Source organism: Rhipicephalus microplus, chromosome 9 (assembly GCF_043290135.1).
Source record: "Rhipicephalus microplus isolate Deutch F79 chromosome 9, USDA_Rmic, whole genome shotgun sequence".
NCBI classification, from domain to species: domain Eukaryota; kingdom Metazoa; phylum Arthropoda; class Arachnida; order Ixodida; family Ixodidae; genus Rhipicephalus; species Rhipicephalus microplus.
The window spans coordinates 102,123,228-102,136,151 of NC_134708.1; the positions used below are offsets into that span (position 1 = coordinate 102,123,228).

Consider the following 12,924-nt stretch of genomic DNA (forward strand, 5'->3'; position numbering starts at 1 on the left):
AGGAGGAGTCGACGTATATACAGTTTCAGCCTCCACATGAGAGCTTTGTTTGCAACGAATAGGGTTAGATTTCTACCATTGCGGTTCGAATTGGGTGGCGTTGTCTGGATTTTTTTATGAAAGGAGGCACAGTTTACAAAATATTTATCATTTCTTTTTTGCCCAAAATGGCTAATTTTTGTTTTTGGCGAGTTAGCTGTGAAAATTCTGCTCATTTTTCTGGTTAACTACTGCCTCGTTTACATTGAAGTGATGTTCTGTCATTGAATGAGAGAAACCACATTTTATTTGCTTCTGACCGTAGATCAGCGAAATGAGAGAAGCTCACTCATGCTCACTCGGGCTCACCAAAATTTTTTCTGAAGCGGACTTGCTCGTACTCAACCTCGCTAAAACATTACTCACCTGGACTCACTCAGACGCAGACTCACAGATCGATTTAAGTCTGAGTAAGCCAACTACTAAGTCAGATTGCTGAACCACGTCGAAGACCCCCTAATAACATCAAGCAGCACTAACAGCTCATTCGAATTCACACATCGACAGGTTTATTATCGATGTTATTCAAAGGAACATCAACCTTACTTCGCCAAAATGAATCACTTTTGTCAGCTGTGCATAAAATTGTGAGTTGTGAACATTTATACAAAGGTGAACTTCCCAAGGAAATGCACCTACCCATGCGAGAAAACCCTCACTATTTTCAAGTAATCTGCAATTAGCTGGTAACACTGAGCCAGCCCTCTTCGCCTCCCTTTTGATTAAATGTATACTACTATTTAGTAGTGTTAAACATTTACTACAGTGAGTCAGAAAACTGCCACCCACCAACACCCCTGCCCGTGATGCTATCGCGGACTGTGACAATGTATTTCTGGAGGTTATAGGCCAGCACCTAGCAAGTCAACACAAAACTACCATTTACACAATTGCTTTAAAGAAAGCCATGACAGATGAAACAATCACTCTTGCCGACCAAGCTTAAGGGACTGCACACGGTTAGAGCCAAAATGAAACTACCATACGAAGCAAATGTGGTTTTGTGCTCACAGCGAAGCCACTTCAGGATGAATGACTTTTAGCCTCACTTTGTAAAGAGCTAAGCTGTTTGGTCTAGCCATTATTTTTATGTGCAGATTATTGGGAAAATATCCCAAACGAATATGTGTCACCGAAATTGGGTAAATCCTACTAGTACTCACCACTGATTTACTAAAAATGAACACGGCAACACTTATGCCAACGAATGGCTGCAAAGTGATAGCGGCTGGCTGGAGGCCCTGCGTAAATAACACAACCAGAGAATGCTAGGAAATGGGAAAGGCAACGCCGCTGCGAGAAGACGCTGAAGTGATAGAAGGTCACACTAACAGCGATGAGCTGTAGATCTAAGAGAGGCGCGAACGTTTTGCATCAGCATGAATTTCTCTCTCGGAAGCTTGGACATCCACGTCGTGTCTGTGACTGCCTGCGGTTTAGCTCGAAGACGTCTGCGCTGAGAATCAACGTAAAAAAAACCTAGCTAAAGCTTAAAAGCAACGAGATTAGTCTTCAGAATCATTGAATTTCTCTTTTTGAGAAGCCTTGTGCCAATTTCGCAACTTCTTTTTAAGCCTTTGAAAAGGTAAAACCTGCTCATTTGTAAATTCAAACACTGTGAAGCATCAGAAGTTTCATTGGCATGAAGCACCGCCCATACGATAACAGGCCTGTCTCTTTAGTGTCATGCCACAGAAGTAAAAATTACAAACAAAGCTTTGCAGTGGTACTTACCAGGTGTGAACGTGTCATGCAAGAAAACACCTGCACATGACCGCAGCAAGAAAGAAATATAATAGCACTGCTGCACACTGTGCTACTGTATTTACATGATCATGCATAGCAAACCACACATGTGTCTGATGCCCATAGAGGTACAAACTTCTTGAAACAGGATGGTCGTTGAAACCAATATTTCAACAAGTTTTGATATGAAACACTGACTAAGCTGTTTTACACCCTTCCACCTCCCCCGCCCCCCCAAAAAAAGAATGCTTTTTTGAATTGTCTTAGATCCTACAGTTAGTTAAGTATTTTGGAATATGGGCAACCATGCAACCAGCAACAAAACAGAGAATTACACACATAAAGCTAAGGTCTTGAAATATGAGCCTATAAATTGAACAGCACTTAAGCAAAGAAGTGGAAATTTAACGGCTATTTTCTTTGTCAGACACGGTATTAATGGACCAACAGAAAATGATGCCAATGAAAGTATAGGGGATATTAGTAGTGTAGGCATTCATTAAGCACATCTACTTTCTTCACACATGTTCATCATCATGAGTGGTCGTCATCTTCATCTGCTGTGGGCACTTGGCTTGCCTGGGTTCTTTTGCCTTGGGTGTGGTCGCTTTATCATGTCTTCTGGGCCTAGTAAAGATTGCCTTCACCGTTGCATCACAAAAGGTGGAGTGTGCTATGCGATTTTCCGTCCTCTCCCAGCCCGCTCTACCTCCTGGAGCTCCTCTCAGGTCATCGTCTGAGCCAAGTGTCCAGTAACATGCATCAGAACGAGCAGCAACAGGCGCTTCTGCATCTAACACCACGGCCCCTACTACCGCAGCCTATCCATCGTGGATTATCACCGCGTACCAGCGTGAGCCCCCCACATTCGCCGTACTTCGAGGTGAAGATGTGGAGGATTGGCTGGATCAGTTCAATCGAGCGAGTTCCACTAACAACTGGGATGATCCTACCAAACTTCGCCGTGTTTCTTTTTATCTGACAGGCATAGCGAAAACATGGTTTTTCAATCATAAAACGGACATCACAGACTGGACACATTTCAAGCAACAGCTTTGCCAAATTTTCGGCACCCCGGCGGTTCGTTCAGCTCTCGCGAAGAAGACACTGGCTGCTCGCAAGCAACAATGCGGTTAGTTTTACACCTCATACATAGAGGATGTGCTTGCTCTCTGTCACCGTCTCGGCACGTCCATGTCTGAATCGGAGAGAGTTCGTCATCTATTGAAAGGGATCAGCACGGTCGCGTTCACTGCCTTGGTTATTGCCTTGTGCCAACGCCTAGAGGAACTTGAATTCCAACGGTTACCGCAGGACAGCGCTGAAAGCACCACCACGACTGATGCCTCATTGCGTGCCATGATTCGGGCGATTATACGGGAAGAGCTGCAATCTTTCGGCCTCTCAATGATACTGAGTCCACCTCCCTCCTCCAACACTGCTTCGCCAATGTTATCAAAGAGGAGTTGGCGTCCATGACCAGGCCAGCGTATGTAGACTCTCCAGTACCTCGACTCCAGCCGACGTACGCACAAGTCCTCGCTGGCTCACCACCCGTCGTACAACCGATGCCCGCACACTTGATGCCTGTCCCGCTGGCTTTGTTGACTCCGAGTGCGCCTAGCCAGCCCTTTCACCCACCGTGGCGGCCACCTCGTCCGATCTGTTATTAGCGCGGCTATCGAGGCCACATTGCACGCGTCTGTCGAAGCGTCAGCAGGACGAGCGTCGTGGATTCGATACCTACGGACGGGATGATGGGACAAGCTGGTACGCTTTCCAACGTCGTCCTTATGATTCGCCGCTACATCGCTCACCGTCTCCAACTGCGACATCTGAGCCAACCCCTTCTTATCGCTCTACTAGACGCCGTTCACCATCACCCCTCGGCCGCTACACGTCTCTATTACGACCCGTCTCGCAATTCACCAACCAACGCCTAGAAAGCTAACCTCTGCAGCTTTTGAAAGAAAAGCTGCATCGAACGAAAAGACAGAAATTCTTCTAGTGCGTCCATATAATACAATATCTGTTTTAATAGAAGGTGTGTACCTGGACGCTTTAATAGACACTGGTGCTTGTTTGTCTGTGATTGATCGTTCCTCGTGCTCACGTCTGCGAAAAGTCACTACCCCTTATGATGGACCTACACTGCTCGCTGCTGAAGGGGACGTCATTAGACCAGCCGCTATGTGCACCGCTTGTGTTTTCACAGCTGGCCTTCTCCTTTTTGTGCAATATGCCGTGCTGAGTTTGTATGCCCACCTGCTTATATTAGGCTGGGATTTTCTGTCTACTGCGAACGCTTCCATCTGCTGTCGAGAAAATGTTGTTGATATGATGGAAACTGACTATGCCCTTTATGCAGATGACAAGCTTGTTCGCTTGCTCGCTGTGGAAGATACCGAGCTACCACCTGGTCATCAGCGAATAGTCACCATCACTTCTAATGTGATAGACTCTGGTGACGTGTTTGTCCAACCATCTGCACGCTGTCTCACAAGAGGTATAGCCCTTGCTTCAGGTCTAATGTGGTTCCACAATGGCTACGGACTTCTCTATGCTACAAACCAGACATCTGAGAAAATTCTCATTTCTAAAGGCACCACAATGGCTTGCGTTATCGAATCCCAACCTGTCTCTGTTGTCTCACTTATGCCAGCGTGTTCTGACCTTCCTTCTATTGGACGTTCATCATACATTTCTGTTCTTGCTGCGACTATTAGTCCACAGCTGACCTCTTCACAGACAGATGAGTTGCTTGCCTTGCTACGAAAGCATAGGAGATTGTTTGATGCCCATTCCTCATCTCTGGGACAGACGTCCATTATCACGCATCGTATCCAGACCGATGGAACTTCCATCGTACGCTGTCGACTATATCGAGTCTCTTCGTCCGAGCGTGAGGTCATTGAAGAAAATGTAGCCGACATGTTGCAACGGAACATTATATGTCCCTCGCAAGTCCTTGGTTATCCCCTGTTGTTTTAGTAAGAAAAAAAGATGGCTCCGTGCAATTTTGCATGGACTACAGAGCACTTATTAAGATTACCCACAAGGTTGTTTACCCCATACCACGCATAGACGATGCTTTGGATTCACTGCAGGGTGCCGAGTACTTCTCAAGCCTAGACCTGCGTTCGGGTTACTGGCAAATACCCATGCATGACGATGACAAAGAAAAGACAGCGTTTTCGACACCAGATGGGCTGTACGAATGCTATGTCATGCCATTCGGCCTTTGCAATGCTCCAGCAACAATCGAGCGGATGATCGACACAGTTTTACGAGGCTTCAAATGGAAAACTTGCTTGTGCTATCTAGACGATATCGTTATTTTCTCGTCAACCTTCCCTCAGCACTTGCAACGAATGGATGAAGTTCTCACGTGCCTTGCAAACGCAGGCCTTCAGCTGAACACCAAGAAGCACCGTTTTGTGAGCAAGACAATTAAAGTGTTAGGCCACATCGTAAGCAAGGACGGTGTTCGTCCTGATCCAGACAAGATTTCTGCTGTCCAACACTTCCCGTGTTCTGAAAAAGCCAAAGACTTGCGCAGCTTCCTCGGCCTCGCTTCTTATTTTCGCCGATTCATTCGAGACTTCGCCTCAATAGCTTCACCATTGCACAAGTTGCTCAGATCAAGCGTCGCCTTTGTGTGGTCTCCTGAATGTTAAGCGGCGTTTGCCCAACTGAAGTGCACTCACATCTGAACCAGTCCTCTGTCATTTTGACGAAACAGTGCCTATGCTCCTGCATACAGACACTAGTGGTCAATGCATTCGTGGAATTCTCCTACAGCGAGACAAATCTTCACGTGAGAAGGTCGTCGCATACGCGAGCCGTGCACTGACCCCTGCCGAAAAGAATTATACCATCACCAAACAGGAGTGCCTAGCGGTCGTATGGTCAATGCAAAAGTTTCGACCTTATCTCCACAACCGCCACTTTACTGTGGTTACGGACCATCAAGCCTTGTGCTGGCTCTCGACAATCAAGAACTTGTCCGGCCGCCTTGGTCACTGGATTCTTCGCTTACAAGAATACGACTTCACGTTTACATACAAGTCGGAAGAAGTTAGTGTAGGCATTCATTAAGCACATCTACTTTCTTCACACATGTTCATCATCATGAGTGGTCGTCATCTTCATCTGCTGTGGGCACTTGGCTTGCCTGGGTTCTTTTGCCTTGGGTGTGGTCGTTTCATCGTGTCTTCTAGGCCTAGTAAAGGTTGCCTTCACCGTTGCATCACAGTAGTAATAGTAAGGTAGATGCGAAGAAAGGAAAGTGGAAGAAAAGATGACTTACCACAGGCTGGGACTTAGCCTTTGACCAACGTTATTCGAAGGTCACAGGTACGGTGCCTACCGGTGGAAAGTTATCCTTTTGTCCACTTCTCTTCCTTCACATTTACATTACAATAACCTCTAGTAGCATCCCCCATACCTATACATTCCGTGGTGTCATAGTCTGTTAGTTCTCATTAGAACTTAAGAAGGCAAGGACAGAAGAAGCACCAACTTGCCCAATGAGCCATTTCGATAAGCTAAAAAGAGAAGGGTGTGGTTTAGAAAGTGAAGGCTTATACATTTCAAATCGCATGAAAGAAATAAAAATAAGCTATTCTTGTAATGGGTGCCAAAAGAGACATAGCCAAGGATAACGAGCATAGTGATGCCAAGATAAGTTAAGAAATCTACTGGATTAAACTGGGATCAGCTAGCGAAAGGCAGGCGGGATTTAACATCACTAAGATAGGCTTTTGTTGAGCCCAGGACAAAACAAAGATCGGTGATGGTGTTAAACAAATCGAGAGAAAATAATTATTCTTGGAGTCTAATGCCCCGAAACCAAGACAGGATTATGAGACATGCTGTAGGGGAGGGCTCCAAAAATTAAACCACCTGAAGTTTTTTAATGTGCATTGACATTGCACAGTGCGCGAGGCCTCAATTATGTTTCCCCCATGGAAATGCAGCTGCCATGGCTGGGATTCAATGCCACAATCCTGGGCCAAGTCAGCAGCTGAGCACCATAACCGTTAAACCACCTTAACAAGTACCAACCAAGATGTGCCACCTTAAAGTATTGCAGCGTTTGCGGTGTTGGCAAAGAGAAATTTACTGTGCAGATGGATGAGCAAAAGCAAGGCTTCAACATTTAAGGAAGAAAGTGCACTGAGCTTACCACAAGAGTTCATGGGCATTTCCGCAGAGCGGAATGAACACGCGTGCATTCTGCTTTCCCGCCAAGACTAGCTCCTGGTGCTGCTCCAGTAGCCTGTAAAAAGTGGCATGAAAGAGCGTTAAAAAAGCTACACCATATAAAAAGTGAATGAATTAAAGAACAGGAATTTTTCAGCTGTTTTTTTTGTTCGACCCAACATTAATTAGAACTAGCCAACAAGAAAGCCAAGAAAACTGTAGAGGGCATTATTTGTAGCAATTATGATATAACCCTGAAAATAGAAAAGTGGACAAAAATACTACTTGCCGCCGACAGGGACCGAACCTGCGACCTTTGAATGGCACGCCTGCTCTTTTTGTGGTAAACTAGCAGTCATATGCCACTCCACTTTATGGCATTTATATGTGCATTTAAACCTGGAAGTGTTAGTGAGCACCGCTAGCAGCCGTGACAGTGAGTGTGACACATTCTTTTTCTGCCTGCTGGAGTTGCATAGCATGTGATCTTTTTGCAAGCTGGCAGCTGACCAACAAGCCTTAGCCTACTACCTGAAGGCATTAAGCCAACCAGAACGGGACCTTCACTATCAATGAACTTTACCATGGTTTTGTTCTCTGTTAGTTCTAATTAATATACGAAAGTGAGTCTCAACTTCTTTGCTCGGGGAGTGGGAGTCACTCCTATCATTGACAGATTACAATGTTCAGGCAGAAGCAGTTTCCTTGGGGAAAACTGTCGTGGCAAGCTACTGGCCACCACCCTCCACACCACAGGCACGCAAGTCAACAGCCTCATTGTGCCTTTCAATTAAGTTGTTTATCTCTCTTTCATTGAAGTGCTGAAGGTCATTTGCTCCACCACACAACAAGTTGTCTAGACCTCAAGCCATCACGTTTAGAATGCTCCAGACCAGGTCCTATCCAAGCCTATTTTTCCTCAGCATAGTCTCTTCAGAGGCTTTTGACTCTGCCTGTCCTGATTGTGGTAAGGTTAGTGATTTAGCACATATGCTCTGGCAGTGCCCCTCGTTACGGGGCCCAAGTCGGCTCACAGAAAAAGATTGGGACTCTGCCTTACGAAGGTCAGAGTTGCTACCACAACTACGGGCTGTCCAGAGAGCCCACGACGCGGCGGTGAGGCTAGGCCTCCCCGTTCCTACGTGGGAGCGGCCCGCGAGGTTGCTCTAAAGGAGCAGCGTTTCTCAGGACCCAATAAAGTTCTTTGTCTGTCTGTCTGTCTATCTGTCTGAAGTGCTAACAGCCCTAACAATGCACTTGACTCTCTTATATGAGTACATGCAAAAAGGAAGCCATATTTTTCAAGGCACACTAATCTTTCAAGCCCGCAAGCCATGCCATTTTGTGTTCCATGAAGTGTGGAGTGCCAGTGTATGACCAAATAGGCATTACAGCTGAAGACTTATTAAAGTTGAAGTACAACTACAAACAGTTACATGGGCAAGTTTGCTCATACTTAGGAAAAAAAAGCAACAATGCAAGAAAGACTGAGCACACAGAGTTACAAACACATACAGCCCTGTACCTGTGTATTCAATAATTTTTAAGAGGATGGTCTTTTTTTGGATACTTCGACACAAAACTTGCAGTCTGTTGGTCGACTTCTCTGTATGTCACCCAAAAACGCTAAATTCCAGCCATATCCGCAGCGCCCACCAGTCTATTGTTTCGGCGGGAATACTTGTGCATATTGTCGATTAAAAAAATACTGCACATATCTGAGGCACAATCTCAACACTTCCATATCTGTGACATGTTTCTTTACACTATAAAAGGCATGCATGAGTAAATCTAAAAAATGCAGCACTTATTACAGAGCGCTGACAGTGTAATACTACCCACGAAAAAGTGGGGTGTTTCTAGTTCAACACTGTCGAAATTTGGGCTTGTTGGTGCATTGTGACGACAGAAAATAGCGCGAAGAAACGGGGACACAAGACACTTCCAACATAATGTTTATTACCACCGCACACTCGCCTATATCACCAAGAAAAATAACATCACATGACATGAATGATGCGCACAAAAAATTATTTTTTTGAAGATACAATTCTTTATCACTGAGCGTAAGAGAGGGAGTGCTGACACACCTAGACCCCAGTGAAGCGATAGACTCAGCCTCAATAATCTCTCTAGTAAGCTTGTCAAACATTCTCTTGATAACTATGCATGCATTGAATATCGGCGTGCAGCCGCAGGATTTACAATGTATGGCCAACCAACTTCCCTGGCCGTTTTTCACATTATTACAATGTTCTCTTAATCGATCATTGAGACAACGGCCCGTCTGTCCAATATACTCTTTACCACAAGAAAGCGGGATACGATAAACAACGCATATGATACAGGGAACATAAACAGTTCGATGCTTCTTACTACAACCTTTGGGTTTTCCGTCACGGTCATGAAGGCCACACAGGCTGACCAACTTCTTGGGAGCCGAAAAGACAACCCTAACTTCAGAGCGCTTAGCTAATTTCTTTAGGTTGTGCGATATCTTGTGATAGTATGGTATGACGACTAGGTGCTTCGGTTTCTCGGAATCACGACTCGCTGTACATCCTGGATTGCGAAGCGTAGGAAGCTTTGCTAAGACGGAAACGAAGCTTTGCTAAGACGGAAACGTTGATGGCGCGCACCAGTCACCTTACATTGTGCAAATTGTGGCCTCCGAGACTGCGCGCACATGCCGCGTGCTCACCATGTCGGAGGCCATCCTTTTGTTCTACAAGATTACTGCCAGATGGCGGTAATGTCTAGCGCAGTGCCTCCAGAATCCCATTCACCGATTTGATTTTCTCGCACAGAAAATCAAATAAACGCTTTATTCAGTCTTTCCAGATGCAACACTATCGTCTTTCGATGACACTTGCAGTGAAACATGCAGGTACGGGGCCAATTGTTTTGCACCGTTCTATTTTACTGAAGTACCATTGTTCTTTAAGATAACCTGGACTTCCAACTGTGGCCTCCCTAATACCGCGTAATTATCCTGTGAAAGGCTGGGCTCTTCGCAACTTCCCTGAACAGGTAGCTTGCCTGACATGACCAAAACCAGAGAGCTTCAAAAGAACATGCAGGGTTGACTTTTTTATGCGCGGTATATTTGTTAGTTTGGCACTCCATGTGCTTCTCAAGACTTGGCCAGCACCACAGCTCGAAAACAATCTTGCCGATATCTTCCATATTGTTGCGTGGCACTTGCCCATGGGTATGACAAGACACAGTCAAGTTGCGTGTTTGAAAGCTGTGCATTCCTTAATATTCGAGTCACCTGATTGCGCTCTTTCCTAATGCTATTGTACTGCATATCGCTAGTAAAGCTAGTATCTGCGTCTATTCTGTACCCTGCAAAAATGTAATAAACTTCGCCGTTGCACAGGTGTGTATTGCAGTGAAACATAGAACAATTGACATATAAATAACAAAAGTAAATTGAAGCACGCGAGCAGCTGTTCGCGGTTGTAGAACAATACCCAGGAAGCCAAGAGCCAGCACGCATTTTGTGACGTTGCGCTGTCCGTTTTGTGACAATATAGTATGTTCTTTACTATTAGTCGCGCGCGGTTGGGCACCATTAACAGAAACAAACAAATATGACCACTCTGTAAAGATGTCCTGAGGCTCGACTGTCCACTCACCGATGTATTCCTTGCGTTTGCCACGGAGTGTCTCCGGTTTTCCAGCGGTTGAACCAGAACTCTCTCTGATCCCTGCCCACGAACACGGGTCTCTTGCAACTGAACAAATATCGACACCATTAAATGTATCAAGATGCAGAAACTCCAATACTCGAGGCATGTTGAGCTAAATTTACAACCAAACACTGTTTGGGAAGCAGGATAAACAAGGTTGAGAGCGATCACTGGGCTCGCGCAAGCTGTCAAAAGCACCTTCGAAGCAATCCCAATCGCGAACGGAATTTCCACTCACCTCGAGCTCCAACAGTTGCCCATGACGAAATCGGACTCTGCGGCTCGACGAGATCAAGTAGTCTTTGTACGTGCTGTGAGCGACCTCGTTCACGGTTACCTCATGTTATAAAAAGCAGGCGAAACCAGCGAGAGAGCTGATACTGCAGCTCCAGGAGATAGCAGAAGGCCGCCATTTCTTTGGGAACGTTCTAAGGTTTGATGATGATGGTGACTGAAAACACTGGTTTCGGTTTCGAGCGTAGGCTGTAGACCACCTAATCGAGATCTTGTGTTCACACCTTCTAGATTTATTCTTATTATTAAAACAAGGGCTTTGTTGAATATGTTCTTCTTATCTCAGTTTATTTTAGAAAGTCCCTCCTCACCGTTTTATAGCAAATCAACCATTTTTTGTTGTTGTTTCTAAGAGACACGAGCAATACCTTGCTATTCATCAGGGGAGGACGTACTCTGAAACATTGAACTAAAGTGCAAAAAGAAAATAAAATAGACAAGAAAATGACAAATACAGGTGCGAGGTCAAGAAACTCTTCGAAACCCGTCGTACAATGCTTTAAAATATTATGGCTGCAGATGTGTACCAAATAATTCACAGTGCATCCACGGTGATTGATAATGAGTGGGACGAAGCTTCGGAGGGTTTCATCGGTAAACCATGTATCCTCCGTCCAGCCAGATGGATGGATGACCATACTATTAGCGTCCCTTTTATAACGGGGTGGTCAACGTTTTTAGAAGAATTCAGTTTCACAGCTCCGCTCCCGAGGCGGCCGTGGTGGCGGTCACGCGAACTAGTGGCGCTGCAGTCACGCTTTTCTTCACTTGCTCCTGATCGGGCGCGCGGACAGGCGGGTGCTTTGGCGGGCGCGCGTCGTTTGAAGCGATTTCGTTCCCCACACGTGCGCCTGAATCTTCCGGTTTCCGAATGTTCGCTTTTTTTGTTGTTAAAATGGCTTCGTGTTTTGCGCCGGGATGTACGAGTGGCTACAGAAATGACGCCGCAAACCATCATTTTTTTACCCCACCACGTAAGGCCGCGGAGTTTAAACAATGGGAACACATGCTGCACCGCAAGGACAGGCGCCAGGAGAAGTGCTGGTGTGGCTTACGGTTAGAGAAAGGTGCCCCTCTTTTGCAATATACACGGGCCAATTCCCTTGTTTATACTGGGCATACGGAAATGTGCTTGATGCGAAGTTTTTTGTGTGTGCAGATTCTTTTAGGAATCGTCTAATGGCATTTTAAATGCAGGGCATTTCAGTAACTCACCATGTGACCCGCGTTGAGTAGCGTAGTCGGCAGCCAGGCCACTACACTATAAAAAAAATAACAGTTACCGGCGCCCGGTTTCGATCACATGACCCTGCGGGCGGAACGCAAGGTGCATGGTGCTCTACTCACTGAGCCACAAAACCGACACAAAATCCAATGCTACGAACGAGCCTTATATCCTTGACTCATTCAAACTACGTCAAGAAGCTACTGATACAACGCATTCACTACCTGTGGGCGGAACGCGAGGTACATGGTGCTCTTCCCACTGCGCCACAAAACGTCAACGCAATACACCCACCCCTTGAGTAAATGCGACGCATTTACTCAAGTCCCCCTCGCGGGGAGATGGGTGCATGCCCACTTAGGGGGATTGGCTAAGAAGAGCTGTGGTAGAAAAGAAAATGATGGTTAGGAATATAAAGCGGGTATCGGCGCTCTCTCATCAGCAGTGTGGTTAGGGCTTCCTAAGGTTAAATGGTGATTGAGTGGGGAGAGATAGCAATGATATAACAACCAACAGAAACAAGTGCAACAACATTAACGTTACGCAAACTACTTAACGTCGTGCACCCCCGGAAATGCTCTGCATTTGATCGTGCCCCTCGCGAGGGGGATGTCTCTTTACATTTACACTGTGCTTACGTGGTCTTTAATTTCTTTTCTTGTCTGTAAACGATGCCCTTCAAAACAGTTTTGCGCGGTCGCGTTCTCTCTTACGCAAACA

General features: G+C 45.8%; 1 protein-coding gene across 1 annotated transcript in view; it reads right to left on the reverse strand.

Annotated features, from left to right (window-relative positions):
- Nucleotides 1–11,095, reverse strand: part of LOC119163124 (thiopurine S-methyltransferase) — a 35,503-nt gene extending 24,408 nt beyond the window's left edge. The window contains exons 1-3 of the mRNA XM_037415066.2: nt 10,924–11,095; nt 10,632–10,730; nt 6,974–7,066 (exon numbers count right to left, since the gene is read on the reverse strand). Of these exons, the coding sequence (XP_037270963.1) occupies nt 6,974–7,066; nt 10,632–10,730; nt 10,924–10,946 (215 nt within the window). The 5' untranslated portion in view covers nt 10,947–11,095. The remainder of the gene's footprint in view (nt 1–6,973; nt 7,067–10,631; nt 10,731–10,923) is intronic.
- Between the last annotated feature and the right edge of the window lie 1,829 nt (nt 11,096–12,924).